A 22,500-nucleotide genomic window follows, 5' to 3' on the forward strand; every position below is an offset into this window, starting at 1 on the left:
GGGAACAAACCCTCTCATCCACCGGGAAGAACCCCAACGTACAGGCAGCAAGCCGAAGGGATATTAGAATACCCACCCCAGCCCACCACCTCTCACCAGGGGCAACTACAGACTGAGACAGAGTCCATTCCCTCTCCAGGAGACTGGTTCCAGAGCCCAAGCCATGCGTAGAGGTGAGCCCGACTATATCTAGCCGGTACCTCTCAACCTCACGCACTAACTCAGGCTCCTTCCCCACCAGAGAGGTGACATTCCATGTCCCTATTGCCAGTCTTGGTAGCCAGGGATCAGTCCGCCAGGGCCTCCGCTCCTGGCCGCCGTCCGGCACCCAATGCACCCAATGCGCCTTCTGTGGGTGGGTGGGCCTGCAGGAGTGTGGGCCCATGTCCTCTTTTCGGGCTGTGCCCGGCCAGGCCCCATGGACTAAGGCCCGGCCACCAGACACTCGCCCTTGGGCACCCTCCCTGGGCCTGGCTCCAGGGCGGGGCCCCGGTAACCCTATAAGTCTTGCCGGCTTTATAGTCAGTGTTCAGTCAAGTCAAATCCAAAAGGTCAAAAGTCTGTGATGGGTGTGATTTTGTCCAACCGCTCTGTTGCAATTCTTCGTGAGAGAAGAGCAACCTGCCCTTCTGGGCCAACTCGGAATGGCTGTGGTTCGGTTCAAAGGGAACAGCTCGCCATCTTCCTCGTCAGGAAGAGATCCAGGTCTCACGATCCCACAAAAAAAGCCAGCACGCTTCTAATGTTCAACTCTCAGAGAGGATATTGTCCGCTTCCTCCGCGCCCGTGCAGATCACGATGGTTCCAAAGTCCAAAGTGTTCACAACAAATCAGGTCCGTTTCTCCAAGGTCCATGCAGATCTCCGGTATGGATATCTGCTCAGTTTCTCAAGTTTATAGTTATTTTCCAGCAACAAGCTGGTCCCGTGCACATCCGTCTCTCTCTGTGTCTGAGCACATGTTGTGCCAAAAAGTGATCAGCCCACTGAAGCATGTTATATTAATATTAATATTTTATTAAATGATCATTGAAAAAGGCAGACTGTAATAACACTTTTGTGTGAACTGTAAAGTGAATTTATTTATTGATCCCATTTAGAACAACAGAGGTTAATCCAAAGTGTTTTCCAGGAAAGTGCATTCACATTCCAGCTTTCCAGAAAACCCAGTTTGGAACATGTGAACAGTGTGTATTACTGTTTTTAGGCTATCATGACTTATTCCTGGTCTGATTAACACTCCTCTGTCCAGATAACTTCACAGGAAAACCACCTTCCTTGACCATCAGCAGCCCAAAGTGTAACTGCACCCAGCAGACCCACAATGCAGCAGGTGAGCGCTCACAAGCACGTTATCAGTTTGATGTCACTGATTGTGCTCATCAGAGTCAGGACTAATATGTTATAACGTGTGATTGGAAGTCTCACACAGAGCAGGATTTCCACAGTAGCTGCTGTTTCTTTATTTTTAGTGCTGATTTTTTCAGTCTTTCAGTTTTTTACAGTTTCCAAAGAGCAGTGCAGAGGCTCAGACTTCTCTCCCAGTATGTGTTGGCTTTTCCCCCTCTCCCTCCCTGGGGGTTCACACTTCACTATCCATTCCAACCCCTGCACAGGAAAACACACTCAGACTGAGAGATGAGGAGAAAGTCAAATGTTTCCTTCATGTCTGTGTGCTATACATGCTAATCTATCGCTCCCCTCTAAATGCGGCTCGTCTCTGCGTGCGCTCTTTAGCTTCTGAGGGATTTTATGTAACCCAGTGTACATTCATCTGTGTCCATGCAGGTCTGAAGGGTCAGCTGTGGTTCTGGGTGCTTCTGGGAAAAACTACCATCCTGCTCCTGAGCCTGGCCTCGCTGGCTGTAAAACACAAGACAGAATGAGATCAGACGGACACCCATATCTCCTCACAGCATTGCTTTGTTTGTATTATTCAGTTTTAAGATGTAGCCTCTTTTATTCTGTCTTCTTTTAAATTTAAGCTCTGCATTATTTAGTCCGCAATTAACACGCATGCACACATACATTTGACTAAATACCCACTGCAAGGAACAATCAGTTTATACTGGGGCTCACTCATTTGCAGTAAATTTGTTTATTTGTGGTGTCTGATTTGCTGAAGCTTTGCTCTTTAAATTAACACCAGGATCCATGATTTTGCTAATTATTTTCATCATGATTTGCTTAAAATAATGAAAACATGACAAAGGTGTTTTTAAAACAACTCGAGACATTAAAACAGTAAATAATTCCCTTATTAACTCTCCAATAGTTTGCTCTGAGGCTGCATAACCAACACCAGATTATGTCGACTCCTTGAGTGGATGGACGGGAACATGATAGTATTCCTCAGTATTATTGTCTGCACATAGAGAGGGCTAGATGAACATGGGGCACTGGTTTAGGTCACTGTTGTGATCTACATCCTGAAAGGTTAATGATGCAGAGGCCCTGAGCTGCTCGCTGCTCCTCTTTGTCCCAGCTTTCTTCTGTTCTCTTCACTGTCATGCTGCTAAATAAATGCAACAAATAAAAAAATGGTCTTGTGTGCTCAGTGTACAGTTTTAGATATTATTTTGGAAAAAAAATTAGAGAGAGCTTGTTTAAACATAGCTTTAGTAAGATCATAGCACAGGGCCTAAAATAACAGTAATGTAACGGTGTTCCTGATCCCGGCTGACAGAGATGATGACAGTTTGGAATATCGTCCAGGTTTATCTGTATTATTATATGTACTGCTCAACCATCCAGGCAAGAGTAGCCAAGTACAGGACAGGGTAGGGGAAGTTAAAGTGGGATGGAGAGAATGGGCCAATAGCTCGACTCGCAGGAGGGTCATGGTGAGTGGCGTGCAGAAGAATGAGTGGAGCCACAGGTAAAGTTGCTTTGAATTGTACTGAATTATATAGCAACAATTAAACAGCACTTCATAAACAGGAATGAAACATTAAATAAGATACAACAACAGCAATACTAATAGTAACCAGAATCCTATCTGAGCTCAGATATGTCAGTCTTGCCGGCTTAATAGTCCGTGTTCAGTGATTTTGTCCAACCGCTCTGCTGCAATTCTTCGTGAGAGAAGAGCAACCTGCCCTTCTGGGCCAACTCGGAATGGCTGTGGTTCGGTTCAAAGGGAACGGCTCGCCATCTTCCTCGTCAGGTCGCACGATCCCACAAAAAAAAGCCAGCGCGCGTCTAATGTTCAACTCTCAGAGAGGATATTGTCCGCTTCCTCCGCGCCCGTGCAGATCACGATGGTTCCAAAGTGTTCACAACAAATCAGGTCCGTTTCTCCAAGGTCCATGCAGATCTCCGGTATGGATATCTGCTCAGTTTCTCAGGTTTATAGTTATTTTCCAGCAACAAGCTGGTCCTGTGCAACAAATGCAAAAATAGTTCTGTAAACATATTTTAAGTGGACAAAAGGGAGCTGGCTGATTATAATGTAAGTACAATAACACAGTTACAAAGATACTTGAGAAACAGGTAATTTTTTAATTTTATATATAACCCCTTTGTAATACCTGTTCACCAAAGTCTATTTAGCAACATACGTAATGATGTTACACATAAAACACACAGGGAAACATTGGAAATCAGGTTTTGGCACAACAACGGTACGGAGCAGGGGAAGGCGGGGCTTGTTCCTTCCTAACCGGTAGGGGTGTCAAATTTACTCTCTGGGGTTTTATTCTAATATTTATATTATTTATCTTTTATTATTGATTTACTTTAGCTCAGCTCAGTGATTAACAGGGTAATGAATCACAATTAACAATAACAATGTTGTAGTGCATTACTGAGTCGTGTAAACTCACAAGGACCTCCCAGAGAGTTGGTTCTGCTGGGTTTTCAGTGGAGGTCACATGTCCTCATCCATACATGTGACCTCCTGAGTCTGACTGAAGCCTTTAAACAGTACATCTGGATACTGGTCAAAACTAGCACCATTACTAAGAATGGACTGTGAGTTCAGTTTACTGGTCCTTAATTATTATAACCACTGATCAATGGCCGTTTACAGAGAGCTGGGGACCGGCTGCAATCACAGTACCCACCGACCAAACACACGACTCCACTGGCTCACTGAAAACGTCTTGTCAGAGGATGGTTGCAGATGTGCTCTACACATGATCCCCACTGCCAGTATCACTAAAAACAATGAGGTCATATAGGCAAATGCCACAGTAATACTAAAAGCACTTGGGTTTAAGACTGTAAAGAGTAAGCTCCACACAGAGGAGAAGGCAGGAAGCCAAAATCAGTGAAGTCAGTGAACAGCGGTGCAGATAGACACCATGAGAAACATATCCTGGGTGAAAAAGAAGCACTACAAGATGGCTCACAGCTCGGCCCAGTACACTGAAGAGATCTAGTAGGAAAGAAGAGGTTCAGAAAAAAATGGCTTGTTCTCCAGAGCTCCATGCTGTGAGGGGAAATAGCACAAAGACAGACCCAGCTGAAATTGAGCAATACTGAAAGAACATCGTGGAGAAAGCAGCGTCACATAAGGTAGCCGGTGAACCGAAGACCACGACAATCTCACAGAGCAAGACCCAGTCAACATCTCAAAGGCAGACATCTAATAATGTGTCTTCAGAATGAGGAGTTGGACGGTGCCAAGACCTGACATTATCTGTGCCTACTGGCTGAAGAGGCCAATGGCCCTCAGTGATCAGCTGGCTGCACAAATATGGGTGCTGCTAACAGCAGGTACTCAGAGCTAGCTAACATGGCCCCGCCCCTCCCTGAGCCTGGTCCTGCCAGAGGTTTCTTCCTGTTAAAAAGGAGTTTTCCTTCCCACCAGTGGCGGTCTTTGCCTGTTTGGGGCCCCGGGCGAACACTCCCTCTGCCCCCCCCCCCCCATATGAAGAGAGAGAGTATGCATTGTATGCAAACAGCTACCAAACAGCCATCATAATTCATCATACAAGGAGAACAGGACAAATCAACAATTGACAACGACTAATTAATATTATATTAAAATCTGTAACATAATGTTTGGAGTTTAGTCTGTTACTGTTGCTATGTTTACCATTTCTTCTTGGAGCGACTGTAACCCACATCATTTCCTTAGGGATTAATAAAGTATTCTGATTCTGATTGGTTCAGGATGACCTGCCATGATCCAATCACACATCTGCTTACCTGCATCTTTTGTTTCTCCTCCTCTTCTTTTATCTTTTTTCTAAGCTGAGCACCTGATGGCTTTGAACTTTTCTTGTCCATCTTCCATTGGTTTTAATTTTGCACTCCAGTATGAACACAAATCCCCCAACTCAAGGATCACCACAACATGACCTAACACACCTACACCTTAGTTCACAGATTCACTTTGTCTAAGGTGTATTTCTGGGATTTCGCACAACCCAGGATTCAAATCATGAATACATAATTTACATCATTATGAGTGAAATGTGCTCTATTTGGAAGCAGCCGGCCCCCCTCCCCTTTCGACGGGTTGTGTGTGTGACTTTAAATCATCAAACTGTAAATTATAAATTTTAAATTGTTATTGATCCCTTTATCCCTGGTCCCCGGCCTCGGTGGGGCGGTGGGGAAGCTGTGGCAGGGGCGTGGTTTGCTGGCCTGCTGCAGAGGAGGGGTGACACACTGAGCTCCCTGGGCGGCACGGAGGCGGGGAGGCAACAGGTGTAGGGGACAGTGTTAATGAGGGAGATGTCTTTTTGTGTGCCCACAGTGAGATGGAGCAGATGATGCTGGCAGTGAGAGGGAGTGGCTGCGTCCGAGGCGGCTGCCAAAAAACCGCAGATTATTTCCAAAATAAAAAGACACTAAGCAGAACCCGTGTGTGTGTGGGTCCTGTGTCACAGACCCCGAGTCCTAAAGTGTATATTTATTGTTTGTTTACTTGCACTGCTGTAGCTGGAGCCTCGTCGTTGACTTCAGCAGCGCGCAGGCGCACCGAGGGCTCTCGCGCTCACTTTTCGCGTACAGAATTTCGAAAAAACATCGGTGCGAATTTTAAGTCTGTATCATGATGTCTGGTGTTCTCGTGTTTGTTGCTTTGTTTTATTTTGTTTTATTTTGCGAGTTGGTTATTAGACGCTGCTCCAGCCAGAGACTCCCCGCCGCCCCGCCCTCTCCTCCCTGTGCCGCCAGCAGCAGGCGCAGCTCGCAGGCGGAGGGCGCCCTTACTCCCAGCAAACGGGTGATAGAAAACCGATCGGTGCCTGTGACATTCCCACTATGCGCTGGCCGTGATCCGCCCCCCACTACGATGCCGCCCGTATCTAAAACCGCTACTGCTTCCCACTGTCGCCAAAGTCATTGCTCATATGATTGTTGGGTTACTCTCTGTATGTATAGGGTCTGCCTTATAAAACAAAGCGCCTTGAGGCGACTGTTGTTGTGATTTGGTGCTGTATAAATAAAACTGAATTGAATAGACCAGTTCTGAATGCAAACAATCCCTACAATGGGACAACACCCTTAAACTCCCGGCTAATTACCTGCCTCTCCATAACATGGAAGCTCCTCTCAAGTATTGTAGTAACCAAGCTGAGAAAGACGTGACGGGCTTCTGTAGCTGGGATGGCTCAGGTGGTAGAGCACGTCATCTACTATGGTCCCGAACTGCATCCGTCTTTTCGCCAGTCTCTTTATCCTGTCACGAGTAGCTGACTTTGCACTTTTACTGCCAAACAGTCAGAGAAGAAGTCAGCGGCCATCAGATACAGGAACGGCCTGTTTCAACATATACAGAAATCACAATGCTGTTTTAAAATAACGGCTTCATAATCTCCAAAATGCGGGATTAAGATTATAAACAGGTAACAGCAGGCGGCGCTATGCTCCCCCGTTTACAGCTCAACACAAATTAAAAGAAGAAGAAGAAGTGTCATGGCGCTGTCCCACAGCACGGTTACAGACAAGCAGTGATTCAGGTCGGAGTTTGTTGTTAAAGGCTCAACGAGAAGAACAGCGGGAGGAGAAATGTTTCCTGAAACGGCTCAGCGTTTAAAAACGGCGGCTCCGCTCTTCTCTCACGCCGCCTTTTTGACGGATTTGAAGCGGTTGTCGGCACATGGAGGGGCCCGGAGACACCTCACTGTCGGCCGCTGCCTTACAGCCAAGGTCCCCCCTCCGCGGAAACCTAGGGAGAGGGTCGAAATCCCAGGACTGGAGATGGTCACATACGGAGAGAGGATGCACTATGTCCCGGGGCTGGCGAAACCTGCTCCCCAGCACTGGGAGAGGGACTACAAGGACCCGCGATATTACAAGTCTCCCCCTGCCCACGAGATGCGGCTGTACAAGGACAAGCCGTGTTATATGTTCAACCAGAGGACCAGCGCGCTGGAAGGTAACGGCTGTGTCACGCTGAGCACGCCGCTGCCCGGGGTTCATTAGACACACATGAGCATTATTAGTCCACGGGAGTGCAAGGGACGCTCGGCTGACTGACAGGCCTCATCAGAAATCACTCATATGATGCTTGTTTATGTGCAACATAATCAAGACTTTAATAAACAGGCGCAAAAGGAGCTTTACTCTGAGAGAGGTTTATTTTGAAAGTCTTTGTAGCTAAACGTAGACCCACGTGATCACGCAGATTTGATTCATTTTAAAAAGCTTTTATCTGAAATCTTCACTTTTATTTATATAAACTTTTGCCTGTCGGTCTCAGGTGTGCGTCAGGCTGCCTGGCTGACCAAAACCCAGGTGATCCCAGGTCTCCCTGCACAGCTCCTCTCCCTCGCAGAGAACCCTGAAAACCAGATCCCAGATCAGGATGAGCGTGTGCAGAATGCCATCAAACACGCACGCTTCTGGGACACGACAGAGGATCGACCGCGTAAAGAGAAATACAGGTTGGGTGACATCTATACTTACACATGTGGGGTGGCTGTAGTTCAGGAGGCAGAGCAGGTCACTACTGACCGAAAGCTGGTGGTTCGATCCCTGGCTCCTCCAGTCTACAGTGTCCTTGGACCCCATGGATGCTCTCCGATGCGTCCATCAGAGTATGAATGTGTGTGGATGTAGTTAGTATAGACAAAGTGCTCGGGTGTGATTGGGATGTGGTTATAGAAAAGCGCTCTATAAGAATCAGTCCCTGCAGTGTGGACTTCCACAGACACACTCGACTCGATGCAACCTTTCCTCAGGGATTAATAAAGTATTCTGATAACAGGAATAACTGCTTCTACACATGTGGATGTGTGTTTGCAAACCCATGATTCACCACTGTTTGTAAGGAAGATCTGACATCATTTGAATACAGTCTGTTTAGGGCTGTGACACGTGTACTGTTTACTGCAATATTTTTTCATTGCTTTAGTTGATGGTTTTGTCCCCATGGCACCACCGTGGGACCAGCCAAAACAACCTGAGGGGTTGCTTGGAAACGAGGGGCTGCCTCTGTGTGTTCAGAAAACAAGCTGGTCCCCGACAGACACCAACACAAACCTTCTGTGACGGCGCATGCAGAGAGTTTATGAATGAGAAGCAAACATGCTGACAGCTGCTCCAAACAAGCCACAGAGTCAAAGGATCAGGCTTTTGTCTGCGGCACACCACATAACAAAGACAGAACCAGTGGTTCTTAACCTGGGTTCAGTCGAACCCTAGGGGTTCGGTGAGTCGGTCTCAGGGGTTCGGCAGAGCCTCCACCATGACATGCACAGCTCATTTTGTGCACCAGTAAAAAAACATATCTATGTCTTGAATTTGAAAAAAATCACATTTTATTTTTCACTAAAGAGGGGTTCAGTGAATGCGCATATGAAACTGGTGGGGCTCGCTCCTCCAACAAGCTTAAGAACCACTGGACTGAACATTAGAGCTGCCATTACAGCTCGTATCTATGCTTTGGTGCAGTGGAGTTAACGCATGAACGCAGTGACCTGTCCCTTCATGAGCTTAACGTTCATCAGAGACTGTTTCCAGACGTTCCACACAGCAGCAGTAATGATAGGCGGAGTCATGATAATGCTCATATTATTTCTTTTATTTAAATGTGAAACAGAACGGTATAAACTAACTGTCCCTTTGTTGCTTGTTCCTCAGCAACACTCTGCTGCTCAACCTGCTGCACCTGTGTGCGACGCTGCAGTGCAGCCACCCGGCCCTCGGGAGGAGGATGCTTGCAGAGAACTACTCGCTGGCAACCACGTGGAAAAGAGGTATCGTACCCTCGTGCTCAGCAGGATCGCTTTGACTGCGAGTCGTGACTAATACGATCCAACGTGTTTGCGTGTCAGGTGAGGATCTCCTCCAGATAAGAGGTCAGAACGGTTTACTGCTGAACAGCACGGATCCTCTCCCACAGATGTCTGGTAAACAGGAGGTGGCCGACACAGCGGATCACGTCCTGGACGCCTTCTATCCCGTCTCCCCGACTATCGACCTCCAGAAAGTGCACGTGTACAAAGAGGAGGTAAACCACACAGGTGAGAGGTTAGCCAGCTGTCGTCCTTTCTGTAACGCAGGTCAGGGTCCAGGTGTGCTTGTGTCTGCTCCTCACGCTCAGTGACAGAAGTCTGTCACGTCCACTCAGGTTTCAGAGATGACTACCCTTACCCTCACGCCCACACGCTGTACTTCCTGGAGTCAGCTGATCCTCGTTGTAAGCTCCGCCCAGAGCAGTTTAGAACCAAGATGATCATGTTTACCTTTGGAAACGCGCTGGCCCGTGCACACAAGCTCTACGGGGTAAGCATGCGTGCAAACGAACAGCAACACTGTACCTCAGTTTGAACAGTGTTGTGTTTCTTAATTATCCCTCTTCATGTGTGTCAGACTCGTCCACAGCGACTCTTAGACCGTCCTGTGACCGTGCAGTCAGTCGGGACCAATGGCAGGATTTTCCAGTTCATGGTTTTCCAGCTGAATACCACGGACCTCTCAGGAGACGATGGAATTAAAAACCAGGTGAGCTGTATGTGAGGAATCCTGGGCTGTAGGGGTGTGGTCAGAAGCCTGCACGCACTCGTGTTTCTCTGGGACGAGGCTACAGCACGTCTTTAATGACTTTAAAAAAACAACAACTGTGTGTAAAATGTGTTTTCTCTAAACATATATGTGCAGATTCCAACATATCAGTGGTGCTGATGGCTCTGCAGCATCAAGGCTAAAACCTATTAACCTGTCATAAGTGATCATGGAGGCGTGTCAGGTGTAGTGTCCATTTACACTGTTGCATACAAAGGATTCCTTTGATAGTACTCAGTTACTGCCCAGTACTGGTCAGAAGGTGTCATGTTGCAGTTTCCACGATCATCAGTTCAAACAGTTTAAGTTATTCAGATGAGCTGGATGAAGACCCAGACCGCCTCCCCCCCATCAGAGGACACAGCCCAGGGACCTGCGTGTGTCCTCACACTGTGTGCTCTCTGCTTCAAATCAGTTGATCACTTTGGAAACTTGGAGCTTTTCTTCATGGTTTGTTTTGTTTTCACGTGGAGAAAAATCAGAGTGAAGCTTTCAAACCAGCCACTTCAAATGAACAACTCAGCAAAGAAGAGCGGAGAATAATCTGCCAGCATCCAGTCAGATCTAAGCGTGTTAACCTGTGTGGATTATTTATGCTGTGAAATCATTCAGCCTTGGAAAAAGAAAGTACAGGATGCTGACATCACGCCCTGATGAGTAGGGAAATATCACTGCTGTAAATGCAGTGCATTTACAATTCAAGGATTTGACTACAGATTCAGTGCTCGCTGTATTGTTCACCATGATTTCCTTCTTACAGCTCGTGCTATGTTGTGCTAAGTATCACTCCAAACCTGTCAGTGTGGCACAAAGGCACGGCTCACTCCTCGCCAGTATGTAAATGCTATGTATGTCTTGGTGCTTCCTTGTGTTATTGAGGGTTTGTAATAACTCCACAACTTACCAGCCCAGTTTAGGCCACAAACATAAGAGCAGACTGCTGTGACGATGCTGGAACAGTGGCTACGTCTCTGATGGCCTCAGTAACCCTGTGTGCTTACTCAGCGTTAAGCTTATGGATGTGTCAACAAGTTGTTCTTTGTCCTCCAGCTAATGAGTCCCAAGTTAAACCCCAGCAGTCTGTTTTAGCTGTTCCATTTGTCTGTTTGCAGATGTGGCTGGAAGAAGACGTTGAGCTGTATGATTTTGCAAAAGTTCGACCGCTCATTAAAAAGAAGCAAGTCAAGGTACAGTTTCTGTTTGAGGGGAGGCGTGGCTTTCACTAACTTTACTTATCTGTGTAGCTGTCAGCCTTCCTGTGTCAGTGTGCAGGAAGCTGTACTCTAACGGCGCAGTAACTGCACTCTGCAGTTACTGCGCTCTGCAGTTACTGTGCTCTGCAGTTACTGTGCTCTGCAGTAACTGCGCTCTGCAGTTACTGCGCTCTGCAGTAACTGTGCTCTGCAGTTACTGTGCTCTGCAGTTACTGCGCTCTGCAGTAACTGCGCTCTGCAGTTACTGTGCTCTGCAGTAACTGTGCTCTGCAGTTACTGTGCTCTGCAGTTACTGCGCTCTGCAGTTACTGTGCTCTGCAGTTACTGTGCTCTGCAGTAACTGTGCTCTGCAGTAACTGTGCTCTGCAGTAACTGTGCTCTGCAGTAACTGTGCTCTGCAGTTACTGCGCTCTGCAGTTACTGCGCTCTGCAGTTACTGCACAACACAGTTAATTTTTAGCTGCAACATTTTTGATGCATAGTTAAACAGACTGGTGGAAACTGTTACAGACGTATTGCACATGCTTCCTTTTGACTGTGTGATGGGAGGAGCCACAGTGAAAATGTAATGGTTCTGATTGGTTGCTTTGTGTCTCCACAGATACCAGCTGGTCTGGCCGGATACAAGCCTGAGGCGTTCAGCAAGTTCCTGGCACTGTACCTGCATGGAGCTGTGTAGGACTGCAGACCTCATACATCTGTTGTGTGTTTGTGTGAGCGATGCGCTGCCAGCAGTCAGTTGCCTGTGAAGTCTGTGTGTGTCTGTGTGTGTCTGGGATCTAAATCAGCATCTTCTCAAAACTCCTGATTTTCTTTCAGTCAGTAACAGCGTCCGGGTGTTTCATGGAGCTGCACCCACACTTCATCTACATCTTTATTCTGAATAAAGGCTGCTTTTCTCAACACTTTGTTTATTCTTTCTTTCTCATTAAGGTTATCAAGCTGTTCATATGTAAATTCCAAGCTAAGGCTACGTCCTGAAGCATGTCAGTACCCAACACGTTTCGTTGGGTTGCTGTTCTATGTTAAACGTGTGGACATACTTTTCCTTCCACATCGAAAAGCAAATGAGTGGTTTTCCTGTTCAGTGACTGTTTATGCTCATGTTAGGACATGGCCTCTGGCCGAGGGCGTTCTGAATACTTGGAGAACAACCACAAATGACACATTTGGTGGGTTTGCATGATTATCTTCTGTAGTTGAACATACCATTTTATCAAGGTAAATCACACCAGGCTCAGGCTGAAGAAGTCAGTCTTCCACATCCTAAACAGAACAAATACATCCTGAATGAAGCTCACAAGCAAAGGGAGTTTAGCAGTCTGAGGAAACTCACAGCACACAGTGGGGAGCTAAGAAAAAACAGCGGGTAATTCAGTGGATTTATCACGGCACGTTGCTTTCAGATATCTAAAGATCCTGTTAAAATTGTCGTTCTGACAAAATGCTAAAGACACAAATGCTCATAGAAGTCACAACAGTATTAAAAGTGGCAGCGCTGACCTGAAATCTACAGCAAGGATTGTGATTTTACTCTTACTTTAAAATCTTGCTTCTCACATACAAGTGTCCATAAATCTGCTCCTTCCTGTTTGTGTGACCTGCTTCATAACACCAAACAGTGCACTGTTTCCTGCTCTCTCCTATCGTGTCCCCTTTGTCCTCTCGATCACCTTTTCTGTCCCTTTGAAGAAGTGAGGCTCCATAAATGCTAAAGAGGTAAGTATTATTTCTCAGTTGCAGTGAATAGATAGAAAATAAACTGTAAACAGAAGAAAGGAGAGAAATAACAATTTAACATAAACCAGACACACTCCAGGGCCTCCTTGGATGAGGGTGTCTGGTGATAATGGCTGAAACACCCGATGAATCCAAGGTCCACTACTGATGATGTGTCCCAAATTTAATACGATAATTTAGATCAGATCTCTAATCCCTAAACCTAACCAAGGAAGGAAAAATGGCAGATTAGCCTGGGTAAGAGACCGACAGTTGAGGCACACGACGATGTGCTGCTAGCAAAGTTTCTGGGCTTTCCTCATAACAGCCGTCCCTCAAACCTTTCTCAATTTAAAGCAGTGCATAATCAGGGATTGTAACATCTAGTCCTTCTACTGAAACGCACATCAAAATAAATGCCCAAATACGCTGCCAAGAACATCCCAGGTTTTAAAGTCTTTTATGGAAAATTATGCCGTTTAATGTTTCGTTGCACTCTGAAATAAAAGCATATACAAATAAGAAACTGGAGTTAAAGAAGAAATCATGGAATCAATTTATAGACCAAAGTGTATTCTAAACGTCTGACTCGTGGCTTCTTTCTACAGTAGAAATCGAATCTGTAGCAGAAGTTCCCATGAATGTGGAGCTTGTAGCTGCTTTGCTTTCACTCTTCTGTCCAGTTCAAACCAGCTCGATGGGGTTTCAGTCTGGAGACTGTGCTGCACACTCCCTTGTTCTATTTTCCTGAGGTAGTTCTGGCATAGCTTGAACTCGTGTTTTGGGCCATTATCTTGCTGTAGGATGAACCCCTGACCCCAGAGGGAGCTGCAGGATGCTGTGGTAGCGGTTTTGGTTCAGGGAGCCTCTCACTCTGTACGAGTCACCGACCCTGGATCCAGCAAACAGCCCCAGACCATCACACTTCCTCCTGCATGTTTGACAGTTGATGCCACACACTGTGGAACCGTCCTTTACCTACTCAACGCCGTACAAAGATCCTGCGTGATGATCCATCAGTCCATAATACCTTCTTCCAGTCTTCAGTCGTCCCGTGTCGGTGTTTCATGGCCCAGACAAACCTCTGTCTTATTCTGACGTCTGGCTTTCTTTCTGCAACTCGTCCTGTCAAACCTGCAGCTCAACGTTTCTCTTCACAGCTGGAACTGAGACTTTCTCACTACGACCACTATGAAGCTGCTTGAAGCTGTTGTCCTGTGAGCCGCCATCACACAGCTGTTACCTCTCAGAAACTTGTCCTCTGATTCAGTCGTGTCTTTGGGTCTGCAGACGTCTTCCTGTCACAGTTTCTGAGCCTTTGATGCTGAAGGAAACTGGACTCACTGACACTTTGACTTTCTTTGCAGTTTCTCTGTAGGACAGACCGACTGTAACAGGGCTGGAAACACAGTGAGATGGACCAAGGCAAGTGTAGTGGAACAGGAAGTATTTATTTGCCATACAGCTCTCCTTACAATAGTGATGGCTCGCTTGAAGCTGACGCTTCAGTGCGTGTGTCAAAAAAATGAACACACTGCTTCAGAAGCTCTGTGTCGAAGCTTGATTCGTTTGGCCAGAGTCACGTGACCAGTGACGTCCGAAGCTTCATTTAGAGCCTAATTGCTTCGTGTCTGATTCAATGGTTTATAAGGAAGCGAATCATAATATAAATATAATTAAATAACTTTAGAAAAACTTCCACTTGACTCTTTACATGTAATGTTATAACATTATATATTTTATTGTTTAATTAATCTGAAAATTAATCTGAGGACTCAGGGCTGTGTGTCGGACAGGGTCGTCTGCAGTACGGGGGCCCCACAGGGAACGGTTCTGGCTCCGTTCCTCTTCACCATCTACACTGCAGACTTCTCCCACAATTCCACCCAGTGCTTCCTGCAGAAGTTCTCTGATGACTCTGCAATAGTCGGCCTCATCACTGATGGGGACGACAAGGAGTACAGAGGTCTGACCCAAGACTTTGTGGACTGGTGCCAGCTGAACTACCTCCAGATCAATGCCAGTAAAACCAAGGAGCTGGTGGTAGACTTCCGCAGGCACAAGCATTCTCCACTGCAACCACTGAACATCCAAGGTATGGACATTGAGGCTGTGGACAGCTACAGGTACCTTGGTGTTCATCTGAACAACAGACTGGACTGGACTCATAACTCAGACGCCCTCTACAGGAAAGGGCAGAGCAGGCTGTACCTGCTGCGGAGACTCAGGTCGTTTGGAGTGGAGGGCCCACTCCTGAAGACCTTCTATGACTCTGTGGTGGCTTCTGCTATCTTTTATGGCGTGGTCTGCTGGGGCGGCAGCATCTCTGCTGGGGACAGGAAGAGACTGAACAGGGTGATCCGAAGGGCCAGCTCTGTTCTAGGATGCCCTCTGGACCCAGTGGAGGTGGTGAGTGACAGGAGAACGGCGGCTAAGCTGTCATCCCTGATGGACAACATCTCCCACCCCATGCAGCAGACTGTGACAGCACTGAGCAGCTCCTTCAGTGGGAGACTGCGGCACCCACGGTGTGGGACGGAGAGATTTCGCAGGTCTTTCCTCCCCACTGCTGTCAGACTCCATAATAAAGACTTTAACTGATCAAGCACACACATCCATACATATGCAATAATACTAAGTGCAATAATCCTTTCTGTCATCGTTGTATTTTTACTCAGTTGTATATAGTATTTGTATTTGTATTCTATTTTTATCTTATTGTATATTTATTCTATTTTATTCTACTGTATATAGTATTTTATTTTATTCTATTCTGTACAGCTGTGTACTGTATTTATTCTTATTGTATTCTAATTTTTGCGTCATAACTTTTGCACTGTCCACTTCCTGCTGTGACAAAACAAATTTCCCACGTGTGGGACTAATAAAGGTTATCTTATCTTATCTCTTATCTTATAAAATGTTAGTCTGCCAAATGTGCAGCAATGTAATCTATTCTCTTTAGCTGATAGTTGGTGGGGCCCAGGTAGACTGTATACCTGCATCTCTACCAGTTTCTCTGCACTCCAGCCTCCTCTGGGCCATGTGAAGGGATTTTCCTTAAGGCAGGAGAAATGATCTCCACGAAAAGCTAAGTCTGTGTTCTTGTTGTTTGCTTTTGTTTTGTGCGCGTTTATTTTCTCTGAGAACATGAGAAACTTTAAATGTTTTAACAAAACAAATCTGCTTTTCATAATGTCATTAAATAACTTTAGAAAGACTTCCATTTTAGAATAGAATAGAATAGAATTCAACTTTATTGTCATTGCACATGCACAGGTACAGGGCAACGAAATGCAGTTTGCATCCATCCAGAAGTGCTTTAGTGATATAGATATATTACAATATATATTAGCAATAATATAGATATGTGAGTATATTACAGAAATGGGTCTATTATGGTATGTTATAATGTACACGGTATGAAGTATGTTGTGAATATTCTATAACTATAAGTATGTACAGGCTGTAGTGAGTACAAGCTATGTACAGGATATGAACAGGATATAAATATGAAAAACTATACAGAATATGAAATAAATAACTTTACAGAATCTGAGATATACAGCTATACAGAAATGGGAACTATGCAAGTTGTAAACAGTTGTAGGATTAAAGATTATCGAATGTACAGAATGATTATTTACACAGAGCTATACAGTAGTGCAGTTAAGATAAGTGAGGGTGTAGATAGTTTCTACAGAGGCTATATAAAGTGCTAGTGGTTGTGAGTGGTGGTTCAGTCCATGTTATTATTGTGTTTGAGGGTACAGTTGTCCATTGTGGGTGTGTGTATGTTCAGTCCATGAGTTTAACGTGGGTCAGATGTCAGGAGGCAGAGTTCAGGAGTCTGACAGCTGTGGGGAAGAAGCTGTTCCGGTACCTGGTGGTCTTAGTCCGGAGGCTCCTGTGGCGCCTCCCAGAGGGCAGGAGGGTGAAGAGTCCATGTGATGGGTGACTGGGGTCTCTGATGATTTTCCCAGCCCTTTTCAGACACCGCTTCCTGTAGATGTCTTTTATGGCAGGAAGTGGTGCTCCGGCGATGCGCTGGGCAGTTTTCACGACCCTCTGCAACGCCTTCCGGTCCGAGGCAGAGCAGTTCCCGTACCAGACTGTTATACAGTTGGTCAGGATGCTCTCGATGGTGCAGCGATAGAAGTTCACCAGGATGTCTGAGGACAGGTGGTTCTTCCTCAGAGTCCTCAAGAAGAAGAGGCGCTGGTGAGCCTTCTTGACCAGCTTGGAGCAGTTGGTCGTCCAGGTGAGATCCTCGGAGATGTGGACTCCCAGGAACTTGAAGCTGCTCACACGCTCCACCTTTACTCTTTACACGCTTTACTCTTTAAATTTAATAAAATAAAACATTTTATTTTTAAAATAATCTTAATGTTATTCTACAAAATGTGCAGCACTTTAATGTGTTTATTCTCTTTAGCTGATAGTCTGTGGGACCAGGAAGAGCGCACACCTGCATCTCTACAGTTCCTGTGCACTCCAGCCTCTTCTGTCCATGTGAGAGCATTTTTCCTCTGAGGCAGGAAAAATCATCTCCAAGAAAGCAGACTGGGCCATCACACAGTGGAACCAATTCTCTGCTTAAATAAAAACCAAACAGGATGACCTTAAATGCATCATGTTGTTACTTTACAAGTTCATACCCCCTGCAGTTCACAATCAGTTCTACCCCCGGGTCAAAAATATGTCTACGAAAATTGGCCTAATATCATATTATTTATAAACACAGCTGTCCAGTGATGAACTGCATAAGTACGTGGAGGCGGGGCCTCACATACTCCACACTGTGTTGTAGAGAAGAGCGCTTTAAACTCAAGCTGCGCTTCATAATTTTGGCCACCAGATGTCACCAGAGGACTGAAACGCTTGGAATAATGAGCCGTTTCTAACACAAGCTTCGTTTGGCCATCATTACCTGTAGGAAGGCTTGCTCAGAGCAGCTTTAAGTTGTTGACCCACGCTGCGTGCCCTGAAAAAGCCTTTTTGTATAAATCTGAAATGTACATTATTTTTCACTTTGGGGTAACTTTTTTTAAACTGCTGGTAGGTCACCTCTTCCCTTTCATTCCAAGGACAGACTTCATTGGACCTGAAGGACTAATTGCAATAAATAACTGGAAGAACTGGGCTGATCTAAAACTTTTGACCGTTGACTTTGTAAAAATTCGCTGTTCCCTTCAGCTTATTATCCAGGAGCTAAATGTTGCACATGTACAGCACATGGTTGGTATAATCAGCAAATCGACGCACATAGTGTGTGGCTTTTATTTTGAAAGGCACTGGCGAAATCCGTGTTGGTCGTTGTGTTTCGTGAGTCTGTGGAGCTGTGTGAGTGGCCGCCCTCAGGTTTGTTCCTCTAATGTACACTAACATGTAGGTAATGGTCTCGGTGCGGGTTTAGGCTCGGCTCGGACTGGAAACCAGGCTGGCTCACAGGCGCAGTTTGTGGAACTAGAAGGACGCACAAACCTGAACTGGGAGCTGCTGGGCAGAAACTAGTGGTTAGACTGGGCGTCACCGTCAGTCACTGTGAGTCTGTTGTGTGCACAGTGCAGGAGGACACCGGTCGACGGTCACTGCTGTTTGTTTTAGAGCTACAGACCACAGGTACGTAACCGGTCCCCGCTCCACCTGTCCAGACCAGGACAACATCTGTACTGGGACTGAGCAGACCAGTCGCTGTGTGAGAAGCTTGTTGGCACAAACCTCTGAGGTCCAAAGCTGAACGAAGGATCGTTCAAGAAACTGTTAATGTGTCGCCACCACGAGCTGTGTCAGAAACATGAGTCACGGCCACAGTCTGTGGAAGTTCATCTCGAGGCTTCCGTGTCAAACTGCGGCGTGCTTGCAGCACAGCCCTCACCTGTGTGCGCTGAGCCCGAGCAGAAAGCTTGGAGCTGATTCCATCAACGCTGACAAACACACTGTGGTTTGTGAGTGTGTTTGTTAGAGCCTCGTTGACCAGCCTTTCTGATACGTGGAGCGACTTTATGTTGAATGCAGTGTTGCTTATTGACTGAGGCTACAAACGTTTTCACTGCGCTGAAGGCACAAAGCTGTTTTTCCGTAGACTTGTATGGCTGAAAGCCAAAGACAGCGCCCCCTGGTGGCATCCAAGAGAAAGGCTTTTTACTTATCAGGCCGGTGTTGGCTGTGGAGGCCCTGAAAAGTCTGCCACTGTTATATTCATCCAGTCTTCATGTAGTAAATGGTTCTCATGTGGAGCTTTTACTCGAGCCCTCAAAGTGCTTTAAACAGCACGTCTCATTCAGCTGCGTGTACACCCTGAGTGCTCTGCTTTGTGTCCACTTTGAGTTTCATGGAGTTTTCTGTTTGGTTGTTGTTGTTGTTGTTACCGTGCTTTAATGGTGCCACCTCCTCTATCTTATTCCACTTTAAGCAACGACACAAAAGATCAGTTGTAACAAGTGAGAGCAAGTCTGGCTCTGCATGTTTCACATACTGTCTGTACAGTCAGTAACCTGGGGTTACCTCAGCTTCCTGTTAGCTTATTCTAAATGCTCTTTCTATGTTAGCCTTTGGCACGAGTGCTGTTAAGTACACATAACATACTGTTTTTGGCACCATCCCACAGTAACTGCAGGTTAATATTTATAATAATATAATAATAAAATTCTAATAATGTGTTTGTATAGTCTGTATGCAAAACAACATTGCAAACTGCTGTACACCCTACATGTAGCACAACAACATAGAGTATCTGTGTATTTATACACATGTGCATAAGCACATAAATGAATACAATGAAAACAAAGAACAATCAACAACATATCAAACTATGTATTAGAACCTGAACTATAGGATACAATAAAAAGAAAATCTGATGCATTAAGAACAAAAACCAACCTACTGTGTTCTGGAGCATGCAGCGCAGACGATGCTGTGCAGGCATGCAGTGACCAACAGAACCAAGCAATCAGCCATCACAGCTGTCACGTGTCAGACAGTCTTAGTGATATGCAGCTCCACCATAGATCCCACCGCACTTTAGCTGTCAGAGGGCCTCACAGCTGACTCTGGACTCCTTTGGTGTACAGAGGAGTTCATGGTGTGCCCGGATCCTGTGGCTGCAAAGAATCACCATCATTGACCGTTCACATGAGGAGGTCTGGTGTGGCGTTGTGCGTTACGGCTAAACTTGTGTTCACTTTGTTCCAGGACTCTTTATGTGCGTTATTTAGGTGCATCTTTACAAGCCTCAGCTGTGCTGCACGTTCTTTTCCACTGATAGTGGGCTGACGTGGATCCATCGACTGACACTTACAGTCAGTTACCTGATGAATGTTTGGTGGGAAGCAGACTGGGAGTGCTGAGCAGTAGCTGCTCAGTCAGTCTACAGTTGGTTCTTTGCTAAATTGTCTGTTGTGTGTAGACGCACTGGTTCACCTCCTGGGTTAGGTGCCTTTTTCGCCCCAGCCGTTTGCAGCAGATGGCCCCGCCCCTCCCTGAGCCTGGTTCTTCCTGTTAAAAGGGAGTTTTTCCTTCCCGCTGTCGCCAAAGTGCTGCTCACAGGGGGTCATTTGATTGTTGGGTTCTTCTCTGCATGTATCACTGTAGGCTCTACTGTACAGTATAAAGCACCTTGAGGCGACTGTTGTTGAGATTTGGTGTTTTATAAATAAAGCTGAATTGAATGCTTCAAAAAGAGTCATAGGTCAGTTTTAAGTGACTGAACAAACAAAAAGACATTCATCTGAAATCGGACTAGAGCAAAACTATTGTTCAGTATCAGGTTTCAAAATGATTACAAAGTCTGGCTCTTTGGGGGCAAAAGAAAATGAGGTGTGACTCAAGACTTTTGCACAGTACTGTAGCTTCAGTGTCTTTCCTTTCATTTGTTTCCCCAGCTTTCCAAATGAGTTCCAGGACATCAGATTGTTTGGAGGAAGAGGATGGAGAAGAAGAGGAAGAAGAAGAAAACTACAACCCGACAGAGGTGAAAATGAGTCAGATCGTGATGCCCTGTCACAGCAACCATCGGCAGGAGCTCAGCGTGGGTCAGCTGCTCAAATGGATGGACTCCGCCGCCTGCCTCTCAGGTGAGCTTTGTGTGTCACAGGTGTGTGTTGGAAGTAGTGCATGTTGTAATGACCTCACTGTTCGACCGTGCAGCTGAGAGGCACGCTGGCAGTCCCTGCGTCACCGCTTCGATGGATGACATCCACTTTGAGCACACCATCAGGTGAGAGGAGGCGTGTGTGAGTGTGTATGGAAGGGTTGGGCTGAAGGTAGTAACTCCGCCTTTCCATCTTTCTTCAGTGTGGGTCAGGTGGTGAATATCAGGGCAAAGGTCAACAGAGCCTTTAACACCAGCATGGAGGTCAGTGAACTTCACGCTGCTGTTCTTTGTGTCTTTCGTTGTTTTTGAAATCAGGCATGAAAGCATTGCTTGAAAATCCCAAAGTAAGAGCTGGCAGGTGTTTGCACCCCTCCATCGTCAGCAGGCTGAATAAAGTGAAGCAGTCCGAGAGTGTGGACTTGTAAAGCCAACTCAAGGATCAGAGCTGCCCACTGGGCTGTGGGGGGGCATGCTGATTTCCACCACATCATGTTCAATCACAGAAGTTGATAAAAAAGCCTAATACGTTTTCTTTGTGCGGGGCTGTGACATGAATGAACACTGTGAGCTCTAAACACACTAATTCAACTTCCTGCCATTCAGTTAGCTGCGTGTGCTGTTCTCACGGGTACAACCCTGTGTGTTTACCTTAACGTACTGTCCCGTGCTTCCCCTCAGGTGGGCATACAGGTAAACTGTGAGGACCTGTTCTCTGATCGTCACTGGAGGGTTTGTCATGCCTACGCCACCTTTGTTACCCAGCGCACAAGCACAGGACAAAAGGTGCGGGGAGTGTGATGCATGATTACGACACGCTGGAGAGTGTGTGGACGTTTGCCACATTACTGATAACTAGATGAATATCAGTGTTGTTTATGTGTTGTTGCATCTCAAAGGAAATTTAGTGCGTAACCTAGTAACCGTTCAAGATAAACATCACAAAATGCTTCACAACAATGCCAGGACATAAAAACAAAGGTTGACCAAAAGTCTGAAAAGAGTTTTTAGTTGTTTTTCAATTCAGTTTGATTTACACAGCATCAAATCTCAACAACAGCCACCTCGAGGTGCTTTATACTGTACAGTAGAGCCTCAGTGATGCATGCAGAGAAGAGCCCAACAATCACATGACCCCTGTGAGCAGCACTTTGGCGACAGTGAGAAGGAAAAACTCCCTTTGAACAGGAAGAACCAGGCTCAGGGACGTGCTGGGGACACATAGCTGACGTTTGTAGAGCTCCAAAGGTCAAAATCCAGCGTCAGAGTCTCAGGATTATACGGGATCTTTATGACTGTGAGACAAACTGCAGCAGCACCACAGACAGACACCATCATACCACCAGCTCTCATTGTAAAACAGAGTCATGACTTTAGTGCTGCTGTGGTCTGACCTGTGTGTGTCTGTGTGCGCGTCTGTGCGTGTGCGTGTCTGTGCGTGTGCGTGTCTGTGCGTGTGCGTGTCTGTGTGTGTGTGCGTGTCTGTGCGTGTCTGTGTGTGTGCGTGTCTGTG

At 46.1% G+C, this 22,500-nt stretch overlaps 3 protein-coding genes across 6 annotated transcripts in view; all 3 read left to right on the forward strand.

Annotated features, from left to right (window-relative positions):
• The window catches only part of LOC146648876 (uncharacterized), a 6,548-nt gene extending 4,160 nt beyond the window's left edge, over positions 1-2,388 (forward strand). Inside the window, exons 4-5 of the mRNA XM_085388270.1 lie at positions 1,252-1,332; positions 1,788-2,388. Coding sequence (XP_085244396.1) covers positions 1,252-1,332; positions 1,788-1,885 — 179 coding nt within the window. The 3' untranslated portion in view covers positions 1,886-2,388. The remainder of the gene's footprint in view (positions 1-1,251; positions 1,333-1,787) is intronic.
• Positions 2,389-6,844: 4,456 nt separating this feature from the next.
• Positions 6,845-22,500, forward strand: part of mrpl37 (mitochondrial ribosomal protein L37) — a 16,048-nt gene continuing 392 nt past the window's right edge. For 2 of the 4 annotated variants that reach the window (XR_014908393.1, XR_014908394.1), the window contains exons 1-8: positions 6,845-7,332; positions 7,657-7,840; positions 9,039-9,154; positions 9,233-9,421; positions 9,529-9,683; positions 9,771-9,902; positions 11,075-11,149; positions 11,778-11,949. Coding sequence is in view for 1 of the 4 variants with exons in the window: in XM_085388264.1 (XP_085244390.1) it covers positions 6,963-7,332; positions 7,657-7,840; positions 9,039-9,154; positions 9,233-9,421; positions 9,529-9,683; positions 9,771-9,902; positions 11,075-11,149; positions 11,778-11,855 (1,299 nt within the window). In the remaining 3 variants the exon portion in view is untranslated. Of the gene's footprint in view, positions 7,333-7,656; positions 7,841-9,038; positions 9,155-9,232; positions 9,422-9,528; positions 9,684-9,770; positions 9,903-11,074; positions 11,150-11,777; positions 12,080-22,500 lie in introns of those variants that run through there. The other 2 variants (XR_014908395.1, XM_085388264.1) reach the window with 2 other exon arrangements.
• Positions 18,263-22,500, forward strand: part of LOC146648878 (acyl-coenzyme A thioesterase 11-like) — a 14,077-nt gene continuing 9,839 nt past the window's right edge. The window contains exons 1-5 of the mRNA XM_085388271.1: positions 18,263-18,517; positions 20,779-20,970; positions 21,044-21,113; positions 21,191-21,251; positions 21,669-21,773. Of these exons, the coding sequence (XP_085244397.1) occupies positions 20,787-20,970; positions 21,044-21,113; positions 21,191-21,251; positions 21,669-21,773 (420 nt within the window). The 5' untranslated portion in view covers positions 18,263-18,517; positions 20,779-20,786. The remainder of the gene's footprint in view (positions 18,518-20,778; positions 20,971-21,043; positions 21,114-21,190; positions 21,252-21,668; positions 21,774-22,500) is intronic.

Source organism: Rhamphochromis longiceps, linkage group LG18 (assembly GCF_057381845.1).
Source record: "Rhamphochromis longiceps isolate RC_006_pf linkage group LG18, R_longiceps_female_GT1.1, whole genome shotgun sequence".
Taxonomy (NCBI): Eukaryota; Metazoa; Chordata; class Actinopteri; order Cichliformes; family Cichlidae; genus Rhamphochromis; species Rhamphochromis longiceps.